At 49.1% G+C, this 27,145-nt stretch overlaps 1 protein-coding gene across 3 annotated transcripts in view; it reads right to left on the bottom strand.

Annotated features, from left to right (window-relative positions):
- The window catches only part of LOC138976363 (protein HIRA-like), a 68,063-nt gene that overhangs the window by 4,385 nt on the left and 36,533 nt on the right, over window positions 1-27,145 (bottom strand). For 2 of the 3 annotated variants that reach the window (XM_070349220.1, XM_070349221.1), the window contains exons 16-24: window positions 19,119-19,365; window positions 15,504-15,839; window positions 13,800-13,895; window positions 12,342-12,502; window positions 11,470-11,631; window positions 10,630-10,688; window positions 9,714-9,816; window positions 895-1,008; window positions 269-432 (exon numbers count right to left, since the gene is read on the bottom strand). In XM_070349220.1, the coding sequence (XP_070205321.1) occupies window positions 269-432; window positions 895-1,008; window positions 9,714-9,816; window positions 10,630-10,688; window positions 11,470-11,631; window positions 12,342-12,502; window positions 13,800-13,895; window positions 15,504-15,839; window positions 19,119-19,365 (1,442 nt within the window). The remainder of the gene's footprint in view (window positions 1-268; window positions 433-894; window positions 1,009-9,713; window positions 9,817-10,629; window positions 10,689-11,469; window positions 11,632-12,341; window positions 12,503-13,799; window positions 13,896-15,503; window positions 15,840-19,118; window positions 19,366-27,145) is intronic. The other variant, XM_070349222.1, reaches the window with a different exon arrangement.

Genomic DNA, 27,145 nt, shown 5'->3' with positions numbered 1-27,145 from the left:
TGGCGAGTAGAAATGTTCATCTACTCACCAAATGCGAGTCAAGTTGCTGAACCAAATCGTTGGTTCGGCTAGAAAAGTTTGCTCTCTGGCTAGTAAATGTTCAGAATCACTAGCCAGAGGATAGTACACCATTTTTTTTTAACTTTCAGGGCTGTAATATGAAGTCTGTTCATAGTTTTTTGAAGACAGGCCAGGCCCTCTACTATCCAAGACTTTCTCCCTTTCAAAATGCACCATTTTCAACATCCCTACCCGCCCTCGTTCTCACCTTCCTGCGCCAGGTAACGTATGTAGGTCTCCAGCCAGAAGCGATACTCGGAGGAGGACTTGAGGGCCAGACAGGTAGCCATCTGCGTCTCCAGGTGACTGAGCGTCGACACGTGTTGCATGTGACTGCTGGACTGGAACACGCGTCCTGCCTGCTGCATAGCCCTGTAAAACGGAAACACCGACATCTCAGAAACTGGCCCAAATTTCTCCTTGCTAACTGGCTATAGCTCACACTAGCACTTAAAAATGCACGCACACACATGCACTTTACCCTCTTCAACACTATATTTATTGGCCAATTGTCAAAAAAGGCATGTGTGTGTGATTGTGTGGTGTGTGTGATTGTGTGTGATTGTGTGTGTGTGTGTGTGTGTGTGTGTGTGTGTGTGTGTGTGTGTAAGTACCAGTGTGAGCTAATAGCAAGCCAGGAGAAATTTGAAGTGTGGAATGGTTATTAAACGCAACTAAACAAAAAATACAATCTAGTCACACTCTGCAGCCTGTAATGACAATGATTCCATCAAAAGTAACTTCAGCATATCGGCAGTCAGCCAAACACTAAAACGTATTCCAAATGGCCGAAAACTTTGCTGTCATAAAGAAAAGCAAGATGGCTGGACTGACCTGCCCCCTCCCTGCACGGAGGCCAGAGGTCCGGTGGATCTGGGTTTGGACGGCACACAGTGCTGATGGTCTGAACACATCTGGAGACGGTCCTCTCGGTTGCTCACAACCATCCTGCAAAGAAAATATTTCTCTTTAACAAATGTTTTAATTTCTAATTTTTTTTTTGTTTCTTTTCTGTTACTCTTTTCTCCCTTTACAACAGCACATTCACAATTTCCCCTTGAAGTGGCTTCAACTTCCAAGTCTTCTTGCTAAATTCATATATTTGTTTGCACCTACTCCTTCTTCTCGTTACCGTCCCATGTAGATGTGCCGGTATGCTTGCTTCTCCTCCAAGATCATAGAAATATAGACTTGCACACACATTTATTATTACATACAAAACACAAACTCAAGACACACACACTAACACATGCACATGCATGCACATACATACGCATGCACACACACAAACACAAGCACACACTCACACTCTCTGTCTCTCTCTCTTACCTCTTGATTATCACAGCAAACAACAAGTCACGTAAGGCGAAAATACAACATTTAGTCAAGCTCAGTCGAACTCACAGAATGAAACTGAACGCATTGCATTTTTTCCGCAAGACCGTACACTCGTAGCATCGTCTGTCCACCGCTCGTGGCAAAGGCAGTGAAATTAACAATCCAGAAAAGCGCGGTAGCGGTTGTGCTGAGGAGGATAGCACGCTTTTCTATATCTCTATTCTTTTTAACTCTCTGAACGTGTTTTTAATCCAACAATATCATATCTATATGTTTTTGGAATCAGGAACGGACAAGGAATCAGATGAATTGGTTTTAAATCGATTTCGGAAATTTTATTTTAATCATAATTTTTATATTTTTAATTTTCAGAGGTTGTTTTTAATCCGAATATAACATATTTCTACGTTTGTGGAATCAGAAAATGATAAAGAATACGATAAACGTAATTTTGGATCGTTTGATAAAAAATTTTTTTTAATTACAATGTTCAGATTTTTAATGACCAAAGTCATTAATTACTTTTTAAGCCTCCAAGCTAAAATGCAATACCAAAGTCCGGCCTTCGTCGAAGATTGCTTGGCCAAAATTTCAATCAATTTTATTGAAAATGTAAGGCTTCTTTTTAAGCCTACTGTCTATATGATACTTACCGAGACAGTACTATTCTTGCACATTATCTATTATAGGCCGAAAAAATTGGACAAAACGCTGCGTGGGTACAATTATCTCCCATAACCATGCGCCACCGTGGATCCCAAGCACTGTCCGAGTGCTTCCCCCTTACAGGATGTAGGTGGCGCGTCCTCTTTCTTTATGAGCTGCAGACCCTCAAAAAGCCCATAACATATCAAGAGGGGAGGCGGGAGGGAAACTCTAATAGTACTGTCTCGGTAAGTATCATATAGACAGTAGGCTTAAAAAGAAGCCTTACAGTCAATATAACACTTACCTCGACAGTACTATTCTTGCACAGAATACCAGAGTGGTGTGAGGGTGATATGTAGAGTATTAAACTCCTTAATCAAAATCACTTAAATCCAAGGATTAAGATACCCAGGCAATTTTCGAACAGTACTACCGTGAAAGAAAATATACCCAAGAAAAATACCTTAGACTGACGTGACCATGCTGGCAACCACTGCTTTGGCAATGCCATACGACTGGTCAAGCCTGAGACTGGAAAAGTCTCGCATATAGTGGTTAATAAACGTGGCTGGAGTCTTCCAGAACGCGACCGCCATTATGCTTTGGAGCGAGGCACCCCGCACGTGCGCCAACGAGGAGCCGATAGCCCGAATCTCGTGTGCCCTGATGTCAGGGACCACATCCACTTGAGCATGAACATAAGCCTGTTTGATAAGCAAGGTCAGCCAACGAGCTAAAGTTTGTCTAGAAATATCCGATTGGTACTTCGGATTAAGCGAGACAAACAGTGACCGCTTAGAAGACCGAAAGCTACGTGTTCTATCCAGGTACACTCTAAGGGCACGTACTGGGCAGAGGAAGCGATCAGGGTCATCATGTTCAAGAGTGGGAGCCAAGGCTTGAATGACTACTGGTTTGGACAACTCCGAGGCATTCTGATTCTTGGCTCGAAAGTCTGGTAGGAAAGCCAACGTCACCTGATGTGTGGTGAACTCAATGTCAAATTCCAGGCCACTCAAAGCTTGAATACCACTGAGTCTACGGCAAGTGGCTAAAGCGATGAGGAACACAGTCTTAAAAGTCAGTAACTTGATACTAATGCCTGCCAGGGGTTCAAACTCCTTGCTACGCAGGAGTTTGAGAACCAGGAAGACATCCCACTTGGGAAATGAAACCCGAGGTTTAGACACCGCTGCATTGCTAATACCCGAAAGGACATTAGCGATGAGGGAGGAACTAATCAAGTGTTCAGGTCTGCGACCAGTAGCAGCCGCAATAGTGGAAGTGATGGCAGATTTGTATCCAAGAAGAGTCTTAGAAGAAAGACTCTTCTTTTGATACACTTCCACCAGGAAGTTGGCCAAGTCCTGTGTTGAGGGATAAAGCGGCTTTATCCCCTTGGACAAGGCGAAGGAGGCCCAAGCTCTCCAGCGTAAGTCGTAGAGCTGATTAGTTGATCGCCTCTTAGCGTTCAAGGAAAACTCTACTGAACTCTTGTGCAATCCTAGTGCAAGCAGTTTGGAGCGCACAAGAGCCATGCGGTCAAGCACAGACTCTCTGGACGTGGATGAGGGAGGCCTGATCGAGGCTGGAGCAGACTTCCCCCGTCCAGATTCAGAGGTAGAGGGTCTACGTGGGTGAGACCGCGAAGATCTGGAAACCACGGAGCTGTTGGCCAGTAAGGCGCGACCAAAATCAGTCTTGGCCGTTCCTGCAGATACTTTGCCAGTACCCTCGGAATCAGAGATGTCGGGGGATAGGCGTAAGCATCGAGGAGCCTCCACGAGAGAGTGAATGCGTCCACGTGGAACGCATTCGTGTCTCGAAAGGGGCTGACGTACCTGGGAAGCCGAGCGCTGAATCGAGTTGCGAACAGATCGATCAGAGGACGGTCCCACCTTGCCCACAGACGTTGTAGAACGTTGTGAGCGATGGTCCATTCTGTGGGGAGAACCTGATCGCCCCGACTGAGAATGTCGGCCAGGGCGTTCAGTTTCCCCGGAACGAATTGGACTGACATCCGGACCTGATTGGTCTGGCACCAGAGCAGAATCTCCTCCGCTAACAGGGAGAGGGACCGAGAATTGGTGCCCCCCTGGTGGCGAAGGTAAGCTAGGCATGTGGTGTTGTCCCCGTGGACCAACACATCCTGATCCCGAATCAGGAGGCGAAACTCCAGCAGAGCCCGACGAACCGCCTCCAACTCTAGAAAGTTGATGTGTAGGAGGGACTCCTTCTGGGTCCAGACCCCCTGGGCCTCGTGCAGGTCCAGGTGGGCCCCCCAACCCCGCGTAGAAGCGTCGGTGTACAGGAAGAGAGACGGCCGTCTCGGTTGGATAGGCACCGCAGAGTTGAGCCAGATCGGGTCCAGCCATTGGACTACAGCCTCGTGAAACCAAGGTCCGATCTGGACCAACTCGGTGTAATTGAGAGGCCTGGAAGTCCGATCTGCTACTGCCCGTTGCAGGGGACGTTTGTGTAGCCTTGCAAGGGGCAGCAGCAGAGCGACAGACTCCATGGAACCCAACAGTTCCGCCAGCCGTCTGTGAGGAACAGCGCGGCAAGCCTGAATGGAGAGGATCTTTCGCCTCAGGGAGAGGATCCTGTCCGGGGAGGGAGACACAGTGTAAAGCACTGTGTCGAACGCCATCCCCAAGTAGCAAAACTGCTGGGCTGGCACGAGGTCCGACTTGTGCCACTGTATCTGGAACCCCAAGGCATGGGTCCGGTCCAGGACCTGCCGGGTGTGTTGGAGGCATTGATCGCGAGACTGGGCCAGGGTGAGCCAATCGTCCAGATATTGACGCAGACGCACACCCTGAGCTCTGACCAACGCCGCCAGCTCCTTGACCACCTTTGTAAAAATCAGCGGGGCCAAGGACAGGCCGAATGGGAGGGCCCGAAACTCGAACACTGTGCCCTCCCAAACAAACCGGAGCAGATGTCGGTACCCCGGGGCCACCAGGATGTGGAAGTAAGCATCCTGGAGGTCCACAGACGTGGCCCAATCGTTTGGCCGGATGGCCAACCGGACCGACGAAGGGGTTTCCATCTTGAACTTGCACCTGCGAAGGTACAAGTTCAAGGTGGAGAGGTCCAACACCGGCCTGAACCTGCCGTCCTTTTTGGGGACGGTGAACAGGCGGGAGTAGAACCCCGGAGAAGGCTGAGAAAGGGGGTAGACAGCCTTCTTCTCGACCAACGAGTTCACCTCGTCTTGAAGAGCCTGCCATCTGGCAGGGTCTCGAGGAGGGGGGAACGTCAATGGTAGAGCGGACAATGGAGGTTGTGACGACAGCGGTAGAGAAAACCCCGACCCCACCACCCTCAAGATAAACTGGTTGGAGACCAGTCTGCCCCACATGTCGCGGGCCCGAAAAAGGGAACCGACGGACGAAAGAGGGGCAACTTGAGGGGGCGTCAACGTAGGGCCGGGACTCACTGAAAATTCTGCTGGCGGGCAGGCGCAGGCTTGCGACCACCCCCCTGGTGGTGCTGCTTACCCTTACCTGTCTGAGCACCCTTCCTCTTGCGCTTGGGAGCACGAGAAGCCGGGGCCGCAGGGGGGAACGCGACAGGCGCCTGAGAGGAGGAAGAAGGAGGCAGTGAAACTGGCTTCTTCTTCTTCTTCTTCTGAGGCTGGGAGCTGGAGGTGACTGTAGCACTTCTCTTACTCCCCGCCGACGTCGCCGAAGCAGCGAGGCCAACCATCAGAGAATCAGTGTTCCTCTGGCGTGTGGACTCCACCACAGAACGGACAGTGCCCGGATGAAAGAGGGAAGAAGGCTGAGGAAACGTGTTCCTCAGACTCTTCCTCATATCCGGAGGCACTAAAGAAGTAGCCAGAAAATGATCACGGAACAGGGCCAACAAGTGGACCCGTGTTCCAATGGCCAATTCTGCCGCCGTCGTCACGCACGATCGCACGGCATGCAAAGCCCGATCCACTCGAACCGTGTCAAGGACCCGAGTGGAATCGGACTCTGCCCGATCGGGAGGGTCCAACAGTGTGGACAGCGTGCTCATCCATGTCAAGGCCTGTGATTGGGCCTCGACAATGGAAGAAACGGTGGCCTCAAGATTGTGGAACGAAGCAGAGCTCAGTTCCACCTTCTTGACCGAAGGCACCTCCCCAACGAACACATCACCGTCAGCCCCACCCTGAACACTCGAAGTCTGGAAAGGGAGAGTTCGAGAGTCAAAGGGAAAAGGGAGGGACGAAACAGATTGAACACGGGGAAACAGTGGAGGTGCGCCTCCCGAAGGAAAGCACGGCACTGAATCCGCGTCCTCCCGAGGAACATAGGTCGCGTTTGCACGTGAATCTGTACTCCTCAGGCGATGTGCTGCCGCTTCCACCGTGGCACTAAGACTAGGGTGGAACGCGAATTGCTGGCGGCCGGATCGTTCATAAAACGAGCCGCCAGCAGACGCGGCGTGTGCCTCCCGCGCCCGGGCCGAAGCGGATTCCAAGGACGAGAGGGCGTCGGAGGGAAGGACGTCCTGAAATTGTTCAAACGTCCTTCTAGCTGTGCGAGGGAGAGCCTCCTGCCTCTCGTCCTCAGACTCCGGGTCCACGTCCTGTGTGTCAACCGAAGGGTTGGGAACACTAGACGACAGACGCTTAAGAGAGGCATCCGTGGCGTCAAGACGCCGCGTGATGTCTGTCATGTACTGTTGGAAAGTACGAAGCATAGCTTCGGAAGTTCCATCAGAAACCGGCAAGGGTAGAGGATCAGTGTTAACCTCAGGGCGACCCTGATCCTCCTCCCCATCGTCCTCCGACTCACTCTCCTCTTCACTTCCCGACAACTCCTCAACAGCAGGAGTGTAGGAAGCTTGAGGGGGAGGAGCCGAAAGTGATGAAGTAGGCTGTGACGAAACGCCCACTGAAGCAAGAGGCCGCGAAGACCCCTGCCCCAAAGACGAAACGTCTCCAGCAGCCGAAGGGAGAGAAAAACAAAAACCCTGCGACTGTTGGGTCAGCCCAGCCAACGAACCCCCGCCATTTATAGACTGAACAGGGACCCATCGGGTCTGATCAGAAAAGAAATGGTCCGGTCCGGTCGGGGGTGCCGATCCGGTCCGGTCGGGGGTGCCGATCCGGTCCGGTCGGGTGGTCCGGTCCGGTCCGGTGGTCCGGTCCGGTCCCGTACCATCCGGAGGTCCCGTTCGGCACAGAACCATCCGTACCCACAAAAGTGTTCGGGTGGTTCGGTCCGGACGTGGAAACACCGTACCATCCGGACCCGTAGGTCCGGTGTGTTCCGGTTCGGTGCCAGACCACCCGGACCAACAGAGGTGGTCGGGTGGTCCGGTCCCGACCGGACCACTGGTCCGGTACCGTACCATCCGGACCCGTTACGGGTCCGGTGGTCCGGTGTGTTCCGGTTCGGTGCCAGACCACCCAGACCAACAGAGGTGGTCGGGTGGTCCGGCCCCGACCGGACCACTGGTCCCGTACCGTACCATCCGGACCCGTAGGTCCGGGGGTCCGGCAAGGGCCAGAGGTACTGTCCCGCACCGGACCCTAAGGTCCGGTACGGTCCCGTACCATGGGTCCCGTCCGGACCAAACCCGGAGGTCAAGTCCAGTCGGGACCCGTGGGTCCGGTTCGATCCCGACCCGTAAGCCTGGAACGTTCCGGACCCTTGGTCCGGACCATCCGTCACCCGAACACCAGACGCTAAGGAATGGCGTGGGGTCAAGACGGTCCGGTCGGAGGTGTCGGTCTGAGCAACAGAAACAATGTTCCCGTCGCCCTGACCATTCGACAAAAGTACCACGTTCTGTCGAACACCTCCACGTCCAGTAACTAGTCGGCCGGAGCGTTTCATAGAGGGACAGCCACCAGTCACACGGACGTCAGAGGGAACCGTAGTAGCAGTGGTCGTAGGCACGAAGCCTGAAACCCCTGCCCCCACAGGACCGCCCTGAACGGGGTCAATTCGCATCCCAACCCCCGCGGGGAGGGAATTCATAGACCCCGTCATCTCCTCCGATCTCCCCCCCCATGAGTCCGAGACTACTGTCGAAACAGCAGTAGACGACCCAGCGAGGGAGTTCAGAGGAGGACCCGTGTCCCTCCTGGCTTCCACAGCGGTGGAAACCGAGGAGGGCACAGGAGAGGCACCGGAAAAGAAACAAGTCGAAACCTGAGTCTCTCCCGTAGCCCCTAGATCAGATTCACCAACCCCCAAAGAGGGTTGGGAATCGACCCGCCCCCGGATTCGAGCCAGGGAGGAGAAGGAAACCTTCCCCCCAGGCTTGAAACCGGGAGGAGCTGAAGCCTGAGACTGAGGGCCGGACAACGGCGTCGAAGGGGGGGAAGCGTGTTCCACGGAAGGAGAAGGAGAAAGAAGCTTTTTCTTTCCCCTCGACCTTCCCCGAACCTTCGACGGCGCAGCCCCGCCCGAAGTCCCAGGTTCAAGCCCAGCCTGTTTGAGCAAGCTCGCATTGAGCTTGCTCAAACAGGCTTTCTCCGCCCTCCCTCGCCGCAAACGCAAAGCGTTTGGGGAGGGAGAGTCGGAGCGCCGAAAGGTCCCCCTCTCCGTGCGCAAAACATGACGCTGGGCGCCCGGAGAAGGGTTGCCCCCGGCAGACTCTGGTTCCGTAGAACCAGAGCCCAAAACAGGACGAGACATCCTACCTCGCCCTGTACGTACCCTTAAAAAATCGAGAATTAACAAAATTCAAGGAAAATTAGGTCAATACTCAAGTGAATGAGGCGAAACGAGAAGCAGACGACCGGTCACCACGAAGTAGGACGGTAGGCACGCCGAGTCCGCCACACAACAACGGAGGCACAAGTTGGAAGAAAAACAACGTAGCCTCAAGCCAGAAGTGGAATAACACACAAAAATCCAACAGGTGGTAATCCACACAGAAAAGAAGACTCTAGAATCCAAAATAATCCGGGAGCGCAGCAGAAACACAGCCTACTGTCACGCGCGAAAAAAGAAAGAGGACGCGCCACCTACATCCTGTAAGGGGGAAGCACTCGGACAGTGCTTGGGATCCACGGTGGCGCATGGTTATGGGAGATAATTGTACCCACGCAGCGTTTTGTCCAATTTTTTCGGCCTATAATAGATAATGTGCAAGAATAGTACTGTCGAGGTAAGTGTTATATTGACAAGCCGGATATGACGTCATCAAAGACATTTATCAAAAAAATGAAAAAAACGTCTGGGGATATCATACCCAGGAACTCTCATGAAAAATTTCATAAAGATCGGTCCAGTAGTTTACTCTGAATCGCTCTACACACACACACACACACAGACACACACATACACCACGACCCTCGTCTCGATTCCCCCTCTATGTTCAAACATTTAGTCAAAACTTGACTAAATGTAAAAAGTAAGGCCCAACAAAAATATATGTTGGTTTAGGGTAACCCGACCGACCCTATTTTTCCCCGCCGACCCTTAAACTTTTTTTTCATTTCTCCAAAAAAAATCCCAAAAAAATAAACCTCTGGCACATTTTGCAAACCATACCGAGACTAAAAAAAAAAAAAGAAAAAAAAAGAGGATAAAAACAGTTGACCTACCGACCATATTTTTTGGTGGTCATGTTACCCTAAACCAACATATATTTTTTTACAAATGAAGAAGAAAAACACAAGGTGTAGAAATAGACCAAAACATAACGGTGCTTACCAAGAGCCAATCTCAGGGGCAAAGCTGTAGGACTTTCCAGAAGACACTGTCAGCACTGGCACACCCTCACTGGTCAGCGTGGCGTGGATAATCCTCTCTCCCCCTGAAGGTCAACAGCAAAACACAATCCATCAATTATGCGTGCATACGCACACACTCTCTCTCTTCTCTTTCTAATACGCATGCAAACACTCACACGCACAAACACACACACACACACACACACACACACACACACACACACACAATCACACACACCACTCAATCACACACATACACACACACACAATCACAATAACACATGTGCACACAAACATACACATACCACGCGCTCGAGAGAATGGCCCAAGAGGGGATGACGTCACGATGCATTGACGTCAAAACATCTTGACGTCGTCCACTTGCGCGAGCATTATGTTGTAGACTCGGAATTTACACTAGTTTAATGCGGCCTTGGGTGGCGTTTTATCAATAATGGAATCCGTAAAGAACCCCCACCGTATTTAACTTAGTATGTTCCCAAAGTTTGATGAACTTCTCTCCACAGCTGTAGCAACAGTTTGGCAACAAAGGATGCTTCTTTATCATGTATTATCGAGAAGAAAATTTCTCAAGTCGATCTCAGTATGCGTTTGTGGGATACCTCCAGCTTTGCTGGGATAAGAAAAGCAAATGCTAATACGACTCACCTTCATCATGTCCCATTACAGTGAAGCCCCCCTTTTAAGACCCCCCCCCCCCCCCCCCCCCGACCCCCAATAGAAGACGTTGGTGACCTTAACACTCACACACCTGGGTAGCCTGACTCTGTTGCTGCTATTTTTCTGGTGGGAGGAAGCGACCTAAATTTCCCAGCGATGGAACAATAAAAAGTAACGAAAATGAAACTGAAACAGAGATGATTCAGTTCACTCACCAGACATGACTGAGGACAATGACTGAGCCTGTACCACAGCTTTCAATTGTGTCGTGTTCCTGTCAAAACAACATTTCTTCATTTTAACATTTCTACAAGGTAATAGTACTTTCATGTTACAAAACAAAGACATAATTCAAAGGGAAATAAGTAATTTAAGCATGTAACCAACCCCAAGATAAACACAGGAATTTTTGGGGGAAGTATATGACCGGAACAAGATTACATCTGAGAGACTCTCGCTCAAGTCAGCCAGTTTACCCAGCAACATAATATTTATGGGACAATATTAAAATCTTGTGACCAATAAGCGATGGATCAGCTCACGCCTCAGACCCCAGAATGGTTGGTTGGTTGGTTGGTTGGTTGGTTGGTTGGCTGGTTATTATTGTTTATCATCTCTTCAGCAGTTTACTTAATGCTATTCAAGACCTATGCAAGTTTGATAACTTTCAAGGTTCACGAGGCAAACTCCATGCTTAAAACGATTTACAATCTAAAACAAGATTACTTTCACATTTTGTACTACAAATCTTGTTCAAAATCTTGATCTCTCCCTTGAGTGGAAACTCACAGAATAAAATTGGACGGACCGCATTTTTACACTCAGACAATACTCAACAGCTTTGTGAATTACATTATCCGCGACCGCGTTGACATGTTCACGCACAGAAAGTGACAAACCAGTATTGCGCAGTAGTGTATAGTGACTCAAGTGACAGTGCGCTTTTCTCTATTCTTTTTCACTTTCTGAGCTTGTTTTTAATTCTAAAAGGAGAGAAATTTCCTCATATAAGTTTTCATGCCTGGTATAAAAAGACAACAGAAAAAATGACTAACCAGATGTAGAGATATCCGTGCGAAGTGACAGCCATGACGTAGTGACCGGTACACCTCAGCACGGACACTGCTGACCCCAGCATCAGAGGCGGCAGTAAGCGCTTTCCCCCAGCACCATACAGGTTGACTGTTTTGTCCTCGCACGCCACACACGTCACATGTCTGAAAAAATATCAAACGGTATGTGATAAGGCCAAAAAAAAAAATAGGTCTGTTTACGGTAACATAGGCCCAAAAAATAGGGTCGGTAGGTCGATTTTTTTTTTTTTTTTCCCCCCCCCAAAAACCATATTTTTACGTTATTTTGCAAAAAAAAAACCCTTTTTTTTTTTTCCCCAAAATGCCAAAAAAAAGTCTATGGTCGCGCGAAAAAAATAGGGTCGTTTGGGTTACCGTAAACAGACCTTTTTTTTTTTTGGCCTAACAAGACAAGCAAATGCTTATACGACTCCCCTTCATCATTTCTCACTGCAGTGGAAGTTGGAACCCCCCTTTTGGCTTAAAAAGAGAAGGGGGAAAAAGGCACACACTCTAAAATTAACATGACAGACACATTTTGAAAAGAAAGGATTAGTGTTTGTTGGTTCAAATTCAGCTAATCATGCACTCTAAGTCACTTTACAAAGGTGAATTCATCTTGAAACGATTCACTCAATAGTTCATTCACGTTCCTTTTCAAAAATGTATTTTGAATTCAAAGATGCCCCTTTTCAAGATCAAATTGCCGCACAGCTTTGGTCAACAACAAACTTACTCTGGCTAGCAAAAGGATGCATCTCCTTTATACTCCTACAATTTCTCAAAGCCACAGAATATATTCTAACCACAGTTACTCAAAGATCACAAGTTTTCAGCTTGCAACGCCTCCTTACCTGGAACCGGCCACAGCTAAAACGCGAGATGAAAGGATCTGCTCCCACAGTACCGTACCGGTACGCAAGCACCGACATCGGTGCAGCTGTCCTGTTCCAGCCGCCAGGTCATTCTCCACCTCCACCGTCAAGTTGTTGTCTCCCCCTGTCTGGCCTTCAACCTGAATTCAAGAGTGTGTCAATTAACTCAACAACGTAAAATCAAAACTGAGCAATGACGGCTTCCATTCAACACAATTTACTCTACAAGTGAATCTCTGGTCCGGCGAGAGATTTATGTCTTGAGTCAACTTTGTTCAACTCAACAACGTAAAAACAAAACTGAGCAATGACGCCTTCCATTAAACACAATTTACTCGACTTGTGGGTTCGAATGCCAGGTCCGGCGAGAGATTTATGTCTTTGAGTCAACTTTGTACAGACTCTCTTCCGTGTCTGAACACCTCCCTGTGCACACAGGAAAAATATCCTAAGCTCACAGCGAAAGTCCCAGAGCTAGGAAAACACGAACGCATCGTCTCTCATCCCTCATTACGACGGGCGCAATGGCTTGGTGGCAAGACGCCGGCCTCAAAAGTGTAAGGTCGTGGGTTCGAATCCCGGCCGTGCCTGGTGGGTTAAGGTGGAGATTTTTCCGATCTCCCAGGTCAACTTATGTGCAGGCTTGCTAGTACCTTATCCCCGCTCGTGTGTACACGCAAGCTCAAGACCAAGTGCGCACAGAAAAGATCCTGTAATCCATGTCAGAGTTCGGTGGGTTATAGAAACATGAAAATACCCAGCATGCTTCCTCCTAACGCAGCGTATGGCTGCCTAAATGGCGGGGTAAAAACGGTTATACACGTAAAAATCCACTTGTGCAAAAACACGTGTAAAGGGGAGTTTCAGCCCACAAATGCAGAAGAAGATCTCTCGATCATTACAAAGATTATCTCAATACTTTGAAGAGACAAGCCTAATGCTGGTGTGGCTAAGAAGCCAGCTGCAGTGGGCTTAGTGTCATAGTATCACACAATATCCTCAGCGTATTATCAATACTTGTCCCAATATAGGCACAGCTGGTCCAAGAGGACGTTAAACCTAAATAGTCAGACGGCAATCGACTCAATTACTGCCTCGAAACAAAAACGTGAAGTTTGCCATTAACATTATTCTGTAAAATTATGAGTAGTTTCCATGACGCTAGAGCAGCCATCACCAGAGGAGAACTGAACACCAAATACTGTGAATCATACCAGGTTAATGAAATGTGTGAAAGCTACCGACGTCAGATCTTCTTCAAATCATGTTTGTCAAATTTCCAACAAATGCTTTCAACAAAGCTTTGTGGCAGTCTTGATGCTTTATTTCTTGTGCCTTGCACCAAAAAAACATTCACTGACTGTCTGCATTATCAAGAGACATAAAAAGCAAATAAAATAGAGAATGATAGTAAAATATGCATATAATTCTTCTTACCAGTCTTGACGTAGTCTTTGAGATGATGGGAACAGGCAGCTGAAGATTTTGTGAACTCACGACAGGTTGAGGTGCTTCTCTTTCAACGTTGATTGTCTGGTGTAAAGAGACATTTTTTTGATAAAAAAACCATCCATCAAAAACAAGTCATGTTTGTGATCGTAGTTAAACTTACAGGCAAGTGTAGATTTTGTGACACAAAGGGTAAACTGTGATGCTTCTTTTTCAACGTTGTTTGTCTGCAGCACAAATGCCAGAATCAACGACTGTCAAAAATTATCCCTTGCCTTCAAACAATTCAAAGAGAAACAACTCTTCTTTTGAAAGAAAGCAGTCAGGATGTAGATTCCTGATACTCGACCAAACTGAAAGAATGCATGGCAATATATCCAGATTTAGCCCTGTGTTACTGTTAGCCGCCTCGTTACACTGACTGAATCACAAAACCGTCACCTTCTTTGAGTGTGTGACGTAATTTCTTTAGGGCTATATCTGGAGTATGACAAATGCACTTATCCCATGTAAATGTCTGGGGGGCTGTAGTAATTCACAAGATGTTTTACACGTGAACATAGGTATCTTTGTTAAAGAACAACATCGGCGCGCGGAAGATATAGCTCTAGTTTCTCATGCTGGCAACGCTAACTTCAGCTCTCTGGCCTTCTACCACAGTGGAACCTGCCTACAACGACCACCCAAAGGGACCGACCAAAAGTGGTCTTTATAATAGACAGGTGGTCGTTATAGGAAGGCGAATTACGTGGGTGTTACTGGGAAAAATCAACAAGAAGGGCAAAGCCCATACGACTCACATGCTTGACCTTGACATGACCTAAACCTAGCAATGACATCATACACTAAGAACTGCTTTACATATTTTTCCTACCAAAATAGGTCAAGGTCATCCAAGGTCATGCAACACTAAGCTGTTAATTCAAGACATAGGAAGTACAATGGTGCTTATTGGCTCTTTCTACCATGAGATATGGTCACTTTTAGTGGTTCACTACCTTATTTTGGTCACATTTCATAAGGGTCAAAGTGACCTTGACCTTGATCATATGTGACCAAATGTGTCTCATGATGAAAGCATAACATGTGCCCCACATAATTTTTAAGTTTGAAACAGTTATCTTCCATAGTTCAGGGTCAAGGTCACTTCAAAATATGTATACAATCCAACTTTGAAGAGCTCCTGTGACCTTGACCTTGAAGCAAGGTAAACCAAACTGGTATCAAAAGATGGGGCTTACTTTTCCCTATATATCATATATAGGTGAGGTATTCAATCTCAAAAACTTCAGAGAAAATGGGAAAAATGTGAAAAATAGCTGTTTTTTAGACAACATTTATGGCCCCTGCGACCTTGACCTTGAAGCAAGGTCAAGATGCTATGTATGTTTTTTGGGGCCTTGTCATCATACACCATCTTGCCAAATTTGGTACTGATAGACTGAATAGTGTCCAAGAAATATCCAACGTTAAAGTTTTCAGGACGGACGGACGGACGGACGACTCTGGTGAGTACATAGACTCACTTTTGCTTCGCATGTGAGTAAAAAAATTTGGACAGGAGGTCGTTCTCAAGAGGTGGTCGCTAAGGCAGGTTAGACTGTATAACAAGGCATGGTCTATGGTCTCCTGGAGACAGATATTCCGATGTAATCAAAAAAGCAGAAACCAGTGGAAAAGTGTCAGACTCACGGGTAAAGTGTGCGTGAGAGCTGCCGTCATCAAGGCCTCTCTGGCCTCTTTGTCCGCCTTTCTCGGTCGTCCTCGCCCCACCTTGTGTTTCTTCAGCGACAGCAAGCCTGGCGTTCTCGGCTTCTCTCGGTCCTTCTCCTGATCTCTGTCCCCCTTCCTCTCTTTTTCCACTTCTTTGGTTTTGTCGGCGATTGTGGTTTTTGTGTCTTTGTCTGTGAGAGGGGCTGTGGTTTTGTCTTTGTCTGCTTGTGTTGTGGGGGAGGAGGGTTTGTCTTTTTCTGCTGAAGGGGTGGCGGTGGTGGCGGTGGTTGCAGGCCTGTCAATTTCCATAGGAGTCTGTAAACCAGAATTAAGATATTGGGTGAGTTTAACCTTTTATTGTTTTTAACTTGGAGATAAATATTCAAACAATACACAGGGAAAACAAAACAAACAAAAAACAAAGAGGAGAAAGGCATGACAACAAATACACACACAAACACACAGGGCCAACACCAAAAAAAAGTGAAAAACCTGAAAAGCCAAGGTCCACGGCGGCAGGACCAAGGGCCCACTAGGGGGTCTGAGGGACAACCCCTCCAAGAAGCTGAGGCATTTTTTTTATTTTTTATCTTGTACTTGTAGAGGCAAAGAACAGCCTCTCCTGGTACCAAAAAGTATGTTAATAAATTATAAAATAATACACATTTTGCCTTCATCAACCATCCAAACTAAAAAAAAAAAATTAAATTTCAAGTTTTACTTTAACCCCTTCACTGCCCAGCACGTACTAGATATGTGGTCATGTTTGGTTTGTCATACGCCCATAATACGTGGCATTTACATCAGCACTTTTCAGGACATTTGTGAAAACTAAATGGGAGGTAACCACTGTCCAACTTCTTGTAGGGGTTTAAACACAGTTCTTTCCCATTGACCGTTCAGATAAGTTAGTACCACGTGGTAAAAACATTTTTGGAAGTTTTTCCGATCTATAAGATTCAAAATGGCAGCCGAAAGTCGGACATCAACTCGTAGACCTGTTTTCAAATGATACAGTGTTCTGGAAGCTCTACAAGAAGTGATTTATGGATTACCACACAGAAGAATACTTTTATGGGCTGTAATGTGAGTACCTGATGTTTGACACCAGTTTTAGCTGTTTTCTGCGGTTGTACGTGCTGCAGTGTGTGTGTGAAAGTTTGGAAACTGTAATTTTTGACAAAAATGGTCAATATATCAATTTTTACTATAACAATCACAAACAAAGTCCAATGATCATGTTATCAGATAATAGCCAAGGGTGTAAGCAAACCACATGCCAAAGATCTAAGAGATATCTCAATAGATGATTGAGCAGTGAACAGATTAGTGAACCTACCGAAGAAAGCGAAATTTGCCCTGGCGCACAGCAATACCAAAATGCTGTTATACTGTGGCAGTGAAGGGGTTAAGAACCCGGATTTTCCGGTTTTAAAAGTTTTCAAAAATCGGATTTTCAGCGAGAACCGGAAAGGTGTTAGCCCTGCACACACACACACACACACACACACACACACACACACAGGAGAACAAGAACAAGTGCTGCACCTGCGCTGATATATAAATCCATACAAAAAGCCAGTAAAGAAGCACAAATACATACAGTTTCTAACAACAAACAAAGGAAAGAAAACCAGAATGAAAGAAAGTAACACACCCAAAAACCAAGAGAATCAATGAGAGACTGAATGAACACATGCACTGATACACTAACTATGCAGAGAGGGTGAAAAGGGAACAAGCATTGGGGAAGCATGCAATAAAGGTGTTTTTAAAATCAAAAAGCATGCATGAAACACAGAACGGACTACGGAAAAGTAAGAATTACAATAACAATCAGTCAACAAAATTCAGGTGTTCTACCACTACACACGTCACAAAAAAACAAAAACAAACTATCAAGCACACTGAAAGGAATGTTGCTGTGTTTTAATGTGTTAAGCAAATGTCCCAGAAAAGTTTCAGTTATAGACAAACTCCAGAGATAACTCTGTCAGGTTTGTATGGGTTGTGAAAGAGTGAACACTCTTGCTTTCAGTGAGGCAAGCTTTCTACACGTGCTCCTTGTCCACGTGTTTCAGACACACCCCTCGCTAGTGACTGGCCAATCATGTCACGTGGGAAAGTTTGACTCACAAAAACAAAGAGTATTCACTCTTTCACAAGCCATAGAAACCCGGAAGAGTTATTTCTGAACATCGTCTATTTTTGAACCTTTACCCTACCATAAAAAGTTTGTCAGCTCTGCTGAACTTTGAACAAGGCTTCCACTGTATTTCCCAACATCGTCCATTTTTTAACCTTTACCCCATCATGAATAGTTTGTCAGATCTGCTGAACTTTGAACAAGGCTTCCACTGTATTTCCCAACATCGTCTATTACACTGCAGAACCCCCCTTTTAAGACCTCAAAAATATCAAAGAAAATCAGGTCTTAAAAAGTAGGGAGTCTTAAAATGGGGGTACACTTACAGAGGTTATCAACAGAAAATCTCAGAAAACAGGGGGAGTCTTCTTCTTCTTCTGCGTTCGTGGGCTGAAACGTACACTCGTGTTTTTTGTACGAGTGGAATTTTACGTGTATGACCGTTTTTTACCCCGCCATTTAGGCAGCCATACGCCATTTTCGGAGGAAGCATGCTGGCTATTTTCGTGTTTCTATAACCCACCGAACTCTGACATGGATTACAGGATCTTTTTCGTGCGCACTTGGTCTTGTGCTTGCGTGTACACACGGGGGTGTTCGGACACCGAGGAGAGTCTGGACACAAAGTTGACTCTGAGAAATAAATCTCTCGCCGAACGTGGGGACGAACTCACGCTGACAGCGGCCAACTGGATACAAATCCAGCGCGCTACCGACTGAGCTACATCCCCGCCCAAGGGGGGGGGGGGGGGGGGGGAGTCTTCAATCAGGGGGTCTTTAACACTTTCTACCCCACCCATGTTGACCAAGTTTTTTTTTAGCCGAGACCAGCTGTGCTGCAGCAGGTCACTCAGAATTGTAGTAACTGTGTAGTAACTGTGTATCAAGACGCTGGAATGCAGGCGTTAGATGGACATTACAGGAAGCGACTGAAGCTAACAGTCTGAGCAGATTTATCCGTACCTGGTTTGTTTGTTTGTTTGTTTGCTTAACGCTCAGCCGACCACGAAGGGCCATATCAGGGCGGTGCTGCTTTGACATATAACGTGCGCCACACACAAGACAGAAGTCGCAGAACAGGCTTCATGTCTCACCCAGTCTCATTATTCTGACACCGGACCAACCAGTCCTAGCACTAACCCCATAATGCCAGACGCCACGCGGAGCAGCCACTAGATTGCCAATTTTAAAGTCTTAGGTATGACCCGGCCGGGGTTCGAACCCACGACCTCCCGATCACGGGGCGGACGCCTTACCACTAGGCCAACCGTGCATCCGTACCTGGTCAGATAGAGCCATATGAGTGGGTACGGATATATCCGTACCTGGAAGACTATGAGTTAAAGGGGGGTTCTACAGTACAATAACCCAGCAGAAGCGTAAACACACGAGACTTTGCTCTCCACACAAAAAAACACCTCGCACAGCTTCACAAAAACAGAACTTACATGCAGCGGCGCAAAGGACATGGTACCCACCCCCTCAACGCTCCTCTTCTTCCCCTCCCCCCCTTCCCCTTTCGGCGTGGAGGGCTGGGGCGTAGATTGCATGGACTGCGATTGCGAAGAATTTGAGGTGGTGTTCATCCCCGGCATCGTCACCCGATCCTGTTTCTCGATGATGATCTTGCTCGACTCTTTCGTCGTCTTGAACGCAATGGATTTGCTGGTGAAGGGGGTCGGTATGCCCACCTCCCTGGAGAAGAAAAAAGAAGTTTTGATTTTCATTTCATGCGGAAACTTTTCACGAGATTAGGTTTGCTTTTAAAGTACAGTGGAACCCCCTTTTAAGACCTCCACAAATCTGAGAAAATTAGGTCTTAAAAAGGAGGGAGTCTTAAAATGGGGGGTAAATTTAGAGTTTTTGTTGTTGTTGAGGTTCTGAACAAAAAGTCTGAGAAAACAGGGTCTTAAAAAGGAGGGAGTCTTCTTCTTCTTCTGCGTTCGATATTCATGGCCGTCATATCGTCAGGTCGGTGGCTGCCATGAAGTCTGCAGTCTTTAGCAGCTGGTCTTCAGCAGCTGGTCCCCAGAGCTTGGTGCCCGGGCTGGTGTCTTGTGGCCAGTAGTGCTGGCGTGCTGTCTCCAGGTGTGGGCAGGTGTGTAAAATGTGCTCAGGAGTTTGCTCCTCTGAGCCGCTCTCACATTGGGCTGTGTCACTGAGTCCCAGTCTCTTGAGGTGTTTGTTAAGCCCACAATGACCAGTGTGCAGACGGAGAATGGTGGTCGGGCTCCTTCTGTTTAAGCGAGTTGATCTCGGGGGGCCGGTAGCTCAGTTGGTAGAGCACTGGACTTGTGATCGAAAGGTCGCTGGTTCGAATCCGGGCCGGGACGGACACGGGTCAACTTTATGTGCAGACCCAGAGACGGAAGCCATGTCCCACCCCCGTGTCATCACAATGGCACGTAAAAGACCTTGGTCATTCTGCCATAAGTGCAGGTGGCTGAATACACCTAAACACGCAGACACCTGGGTAGCGCGACTCCGTTGCTGCTAGCTTTCCACTGGGAGGAAGCGACCCGAATTTCCTAGCGATGGGACAGTAAAGTAATGAAAAAAAAAAAAAAATCTGGTCTTTCTGTGGGCTGTAGTTGTTGTTCTTTTTCTGCCATTCAGTCTTTGACTTCCGTTTCAGAAAGGGAGGGAGTCTTGAATTTGGGGGGGGGGGGGGGTCGTCTTAAATGGAAAATTTCCTAAATAAATTATCATTTAATTAATATACTTACCCGAATCACATTAGCATTGAGTCACCTGAGATGCTTATCACTGAAAAACGCTTACCCGGCTAAAGAATTTAAAGGGAAGCAACCCCATCACCAAAACGAAAGTGAAAGTAGCTTTGGTAATGGGCCAGTACACCGGGAGTTACCTCCCATACGGGTGTATGCCACGTCACTTCCTCTAGGAACACGTGCCTATTATCATACGGCTTTAAAAAATCTTAAAACCATAAGCGGGGCAGGTGGGAGGGAATACAGTATGTGATTCGGGTAAGTATATTAATTAAATGATAATTTATTTAGGAAATTTTCCATTTAATATCATATTCTTACTCCGAATCACATTAGCAGATAACATCAACAAGGCGGTGGGCTAGAAATGAATCAAAACTCACCATCAAGTTCTGGACAGGAACTGGCCTGCTGCTATGAGCGCTGGAAGGCCTCTGGAGCCATCCTGTCGAAGAGCTGTGACGTCCCGAAGATAAAAGTTTATGAAAACATCTTCGGAACGCCAATACGCAGTTGTCAGCACCTCCTCTAGACGTCTGGAGCGCAGAACTGCCAGAGAGGATGCCCACGCCCTCGTTTCATGGGCTCGGGCCGAGTCAAGTGGCAAGGAGGGCATAACCCCCCCCTCTTTGTGCGACTCCACTCATAAGCCTGCTTGATGAGCGAGGACACCCACCGGGCCAACGTTACCTTCGACAAATCTTTCTCGCGCCTAGTAAGGAGAGAGATAAACAACAACTTCTGAGAACTAGACCGAATCGGCTGAGTCCGGGCTAAGTACAGACGAAGTGCCCTCACAGGGCAATTGACCGAATCGGGGTCATCCGGGGCCAACGCGCTGGTCAGAGCCTTAACTCTAACCAGCGGAGAGGCCTGCCCCGGAGACTGATTCTTGGCCAGGAAATCAGGCCGGAAACGCAAAGATGCGGAACCGTCCGGCTCAAAGGAGATATCTCCAGGCTGACCCGACAGGGCGTGGACCTCGCTACCCCGTCGGGCCGTAGCCAACAAAAGGAGAAACAGCGCTTTGCGAGTGACATTGAACAGACTGGCCTCGCTTAAAGGCTCAAAATCCGCAGAACGAAGGAATTCCAGGATTAAAAACAAGTCCCACTTGGGAGCGGGCAAACGAGCTTTAGCTTCCTTAAGAGCAGCCCCTTTAATGACTGCAGCTATAACGCCCCCGACTCGAACAGAACGACCAATCTGCTTAAGAGTCGCCGAGATAGCGGAGCGCCGGACCCTCAACGAGGAGACTGAGGCGCCCTGCGAAGACATGAAAGAGAGGTGGTTAGCGACCTGAATAGAGCGCGGAGCCACCGAACTCACCCCTCTAGCTGAACACCAGGCAGTCCATGCCTTCCAGTGGGAAGCATAAACTGAAGAGGTGGACGCTCTATGCGAGCGAGCCACCAAGTCCAGAGTCAAAGACGACGCCCCAGAGCGCTTCAGCGAGTCCCGAACAACTTCCACACGTGAAGCTTCAGAAGACTGGGCTCCTCGTGTGGAATGCCTGTTCGGGGCTGCACTAGTTCCCCTCGCACGAGTGCGAGAGGAATGGGGGGCCCTTGGGCGAGCCGAAGAAGATCTGGAAACCAGACCTGCGACGGCCACAGAGGAGCGACCAGAAGAAGAAGGGCCGGCTCCTCCATCTCCGCTTTCCGGATTACTCGGCTGAGTAACGGAAAGGGAGGAAAGGCGTACGCCTCCAGACCCGTCCAGGGAAAGTCCAGAGCGTTCACTCGCCATGCCTGAGGGTCCGGGAATGGCGAGACGAACACCGGAAGCCTCTTTGAGTACCTTGTGGCAAAAAGGTCCACCAGAGGCTTTTGGACCTGGGCCCAAAGGCGAAGCAGTGCCCCGTGAGTGATCGTCCACTCCGACTGAAGCACCGTACCGGAACGACTGAGCGCATCCGCCAAAGTGTTCAGCCTCCCTGGAAGGTACCTGGCCGAGATCGTGATATGATGCTGAAAGCACCACACCAGGATCTCGCAAGCCCTCTCCGAGAGAGACGGGGACCGCGAGCCTCCCTGCTTGTTGATGTACGCCGCCACTGTCATGTTGTCTCTAAACAGACGAACATGTTTGGCGTACAGGGAGGGCAGAAACTTGGCCAGAGCTAGAGCTCCAGCAAGTTGATGTGCCACAAGGACTGCTCCGTCGTCCACAGACCGGAAGTAGTCTGAAGATCTGTATGTGCCCCCCAACCCTCCCTGGACGCATCTGTAAAGAGGTCCAGGTCGGGGAGGGGCACGACGATCGGAACACCTCTGCAGACCCACTCCGTGTCCAACCACGGAAGGGTCGCAGACTGGAACCATCCCTGCAAAGGGATGAGGGCGTCCCAGTCCACCAGAGGAGAGTCCACAAACGGCTTCAGCGCGAACTGAAGCGGACGTTTGTGGACCCGGCCCAGTGAAACCAGAAGAGCCATAGACTCCATCTGCCCCAAGATGGAGGCGAGCGAGCGGATGGAAGCCATCAGGAGAGGTAAAGTGGAGCGAATCTGGGCTTGGAGCTTGTCCACCCTTCTCTGAGAAGGCTGGACAGTCCAAGCGACCGTGTCGAAAGACATCCCCAGATAAGTGAATGTCTGTGACGGGGTCAGCTCCGACTTTACCCGGTTGATCGAGAACCCCAACGAGTTGGATTCTCGAAGAACCGTCAGGGTATCCTGCGAACAGCCGCTCTGGGACTGGTTCATGATGAGCCAGTCGTCCAGATAAGCCCGCAGACGGATACCCTGGGACCTCACCAGTGCACAGACCTGTCCCACCACCATGGTGAAAATCCATGGTGCGAGAGACAGCCCGAAAGGGAGTGCGCGAAACTGGTAGATCTGATCTCCCCACCGGAAACGAAGCCATTTCCGGTCGGCCGGATGCATAAGAATGTGAAAGTATGCGTCCGTGAGATCGATCGAGGTCACCCAGTCTCCTGGGCGGAGAGAGTCTCGGACAGAAGCTGGCGTCTCCATCTTGAATTTTATCTCCCTCAAGAAAGTATTGAGGAGAGATAAATCCAACACGGGACGCCATCCTCCTGATGCTTTGGGAACAGCGAACAGACGCCCGTAAAATCCCAGGGAGCTGTGGACCCGAACTCTCTCCACCGCGCCCTTCTGCTCCAGGGAGGCAATTTCCGACTGCAAGACGGAACGTGCTTCCTGCGAGAAGGGGGGCTTGAACCGCGGAGGCACTCGGGTAAGAGGCGCCTTTTCCTCCCGCCAGAGTAGGCGGAAGCCCGATCTCACCACTCCCACGATCCATTGGCTGTCTACTACCGACATCCAACGAGAAAGTGCCCGGGAGGGGCCTCCCGCCATCACCAAGGTGGAGGGCGGGAGGGAGGTGAGATCGGGAGCGCTTCATTGGGGGTGTGGCTTACTTCCAGAGCCGCCACGCCCCCTCCCCGATGCCGTCCTCTTCTTCCCACCACGAGCGGCCGGCGGAGCCTGCCGCTTCTGAGCTGGCTTGGGGTTAGACGATGTCTGAGCCTGCTTCTGTTTAGAAGGCTGAGACTGTTTCACCCCCTTCAGAGTGTAGTCAAGGAACTGACTGTCCTTGTTTGACTGAATCTCCTTCTGTCTGGCATCCAGTGCCAGCGGACAGAAGAGAGACTCCTCTGAGACCGGGGAGACTCTCAAGGTCTCCCTAGTAGCCAGTTCCGTGAATTGGGACTGCGAGAGGAAGAGATCCCTCCTGCAGAGTACCGCTTGGGTGTACTGCAGGGAGGAAAGACGCAATTGTTCCTCATTGACCTTGGCCAATGCGGCCAAAAGCGCAGAGACATCGTCCGCATTCTGTTCTTCACTGAGAGTGAAAGGAACTAGCGAATCGGTCAATGCCCGAGACAGAGCCCGAACGAGAGTCTCCGCAATGGAGGACAGTTCGATCTGCCGACGTCCAACCTCCTCAGCAGAGAGGAGGGAAGCCTCGGAAACCGGCAAAACCGAATCACGCTTGATCGGTTTAGTCAGAAGAGGCAGCAATTCCCGGGAAACCGGAAGGGTAGCCCTAGGGAGTGCAAAAGACGCCAGCCAATTCTGGCTCTGATTGGGCATGCCAAGCTTCCTATTGACCGTAGGCACGAAGGAAGAGGCTTGGGCAGCTGAAGCCACCCACTGCTGCGCTGATTCCGGAACTGGACCAAAAGGAAGCAGTAACGGAACAGGCACTGGCCGAATACCACTCCCCGCATGTGCTGGACGAACCAGTGAATGCGAAAGTTGGTAAGCCACTGACGGAGACTCGGCGAACCGGAAGGAAGAAACATCCTCCTGTGCCGGCCGGAAGTCCGCCATGGCAGAAGGAACGAATGATGCGGAAGAGTCCGCAGCCACCACCCCTTCAGGAAAATAACGAGACGTTACTTCCGCCGCGACGTCAAGAACAGACTTGAGCTTCGACGGAAACACGCCCCGCGACTCCTCGCTGACCACTGATGGAGCATCAGAATAGTCACACGTGGAACCATGACCGAAGTCACCAGTTCCGGAAGCAGAAGCATGCCCTGGCAAACCGGAAACCGGAAAAGCCTGAGCACTAACGTCATCCTGCCGCCCAAAATCCTGTGAAGGTAAAGGGTAAGCAGGACGACCATCTGCAAAAACCGGAGCTGGATGAGCTGACGTCACTCCCCCGACTGAGTGGAGTGATGCCTGCTCAAGCCTAGGCGCTTGAAAGCCGGAAGGCGCACGCTGTAATCCACTATCTGGTATCCGGAAGGAACCACCAGAAGAGGAAGAAGCGTTTCCGGCCGAAACCGGAAGTGTAGTCAACGGAACCGCAAAATGCGGAAGTGAAGACTGCACTGGTTGACTTCGCGATCCGGAAGGACCGGAAGTCAGTGAATACTCCATCCTGCCGCGACCGCCGTAGCGTGCCGGAGCGGACGGATCATCACTTCCGGCAAGTGCCGGAAATGCGGCAGTCGAAACCGACTGCCGCCGCTGTTCGAACAAGTCCGGGGCCTCGTAGGTTATCGCCGGAAATGAAAGATCAGCAAGGTATCGGTCGTGACCCGATGCGAAAGAGCTGTCCCCCGAAGGAGAACGTCCAGGCGCCTCACGAGGGCTATCGGACCAGCTCTGCTTACCAACCGACGCTGAAGAGGGAGGACGCTGCTCCAAGCCGGAAGTGGAGGACAAAGACACGGAAGCCAATGCCCGGACGTCACTGCCAGATGCCGGAAACGCCGAACTGCTGGCGACGGAACGCTGAAATTCTGCCTGCACCAAGCTGCGGATTTCTGGAACCAGTGACTTTAACAGAGAGGAAACCAACGCACCTTGTCCAGGTGCTAACAAAGAAGACGAAGTCTCCGATGTAGAGACAGGTGCAGAAGTAACAGTAGCGCTAGGCGCCGCAAAAGAAGCAGAAGTAGTAACAGCGCTAGGCGCCGAAATTGGTACAGCCAACAAAGTGTTACGCTCTTGGTCTGTAACAAGTAAAGTTGCTTTGGAAGAGGAAGACTTAGCCTTAATTTTCCCCTTGGGGTCCGACTTGCCACGGCGCTTGTCTGAATCAGACATGTTGACAACAACACGTGGCAACGCGAAAAAATTTACTGAAACATAAGTCTAAACGACTGGAAAATTCAGTAAACACACGCACTAATGCGTTAACAAAATACTATAGCTAAACTTGCCCCACAAGCAGAGGCACGGAGAGCTACAAACAAAGTCACACGAGCTAGAAAACTAACTCACACAACAAAATGGCGACACGCAAGACACTGACACAAACGTCAACAACACGTGGCAAAGCCAAAAAGATTTACTGAAACGTAAGTCAAAACGACTGAAAACACAGTAAACACACACGCTTACGCGTCAACAAAATACTAAAGCTACACTTGCCCAAACAGAAAGAGGGCACGCAGAGCTACTAGCAAAGTCACACGAGTTAGCTAACTAACTCACACAACAAAATGGCGAAACACGCAAGTCACTGACACACAAGTCCGTAAAAAAACGGACAACGTACAGTAACGAAACAGCGCAAACAACCAACAACAAACGGGAACGAGCTCACCAAACTGTAGGCAAGGCGAGCAGACAAGCTGGGTAACGTGGCCGGCGGGTGTCACTCAAACACACAAGGTCAGCCACAGAGCGTCAAAAAGTGAACCGTCCTCTCCGAGGTGAAAAAGACGTATGATAATAGGCACGTGTTCCTAGAGGAAGTGACGTGGCATACACCCGTATGGGAGGTAACTCCCGGTGTACTGGCCCATTACCAAAGCTACTTTCACTTTCGTTTTGGTGATGGGGTTGCTTCCCTTTAAATTCTTTAGCCGGGTAAGCGTTTTTCAGTGATAAGCATCTCAGGTGACTCAATGCTAATGTGATTCGGAGTAAGAATATGATATTATTTATCACCTAATTTTAGTCATACGTAGTCACGTGAGTATCAGCGCATGCGCCCAGGGAAGACCAGTTGGCGCCATGTTTTTCCAGGGGTCGGACAGGTGTTTAGTGTTGCTCGATGTTTGATTAAATAGTTAATCTTTGCGGTAATGTATTGAGTTCATACTCACGTAGTTTACTACTGAAGATTGTTCCGATTGATTTAAGAAGCTGTGGGTGAGTACCCTTTCATATTTTCGAGATCCGACGGGTAAAATCTTCGACCGGTTGGCGGTACCCCCTCACGTAGTAGCCTAACACTTTGGTTTTTTGGTAGTCATTTTGTTTGCCTTGCGAGACGGTGCTTTCAGCTTTTGCACTATTTCCCTGT

The sequence above is a fragment of the Littorina saxatilis genome, linkage group LG9 (assembly GCF_037325665.1).
Source record: "Littorina saxatilis isolate snail1 linkage group LG9, US_GU_Lsax_2.0, whole genome shotgun sequence".
NCBI lineage: Eukaryota > Metazoa > Mollusca > Gastropoda > Littorinimorpha > Littorinidae > Littorina > Littorina saxatilis.
This window is presented reverse-complemented; position numbering and strand designations above follow the sequence as displayed.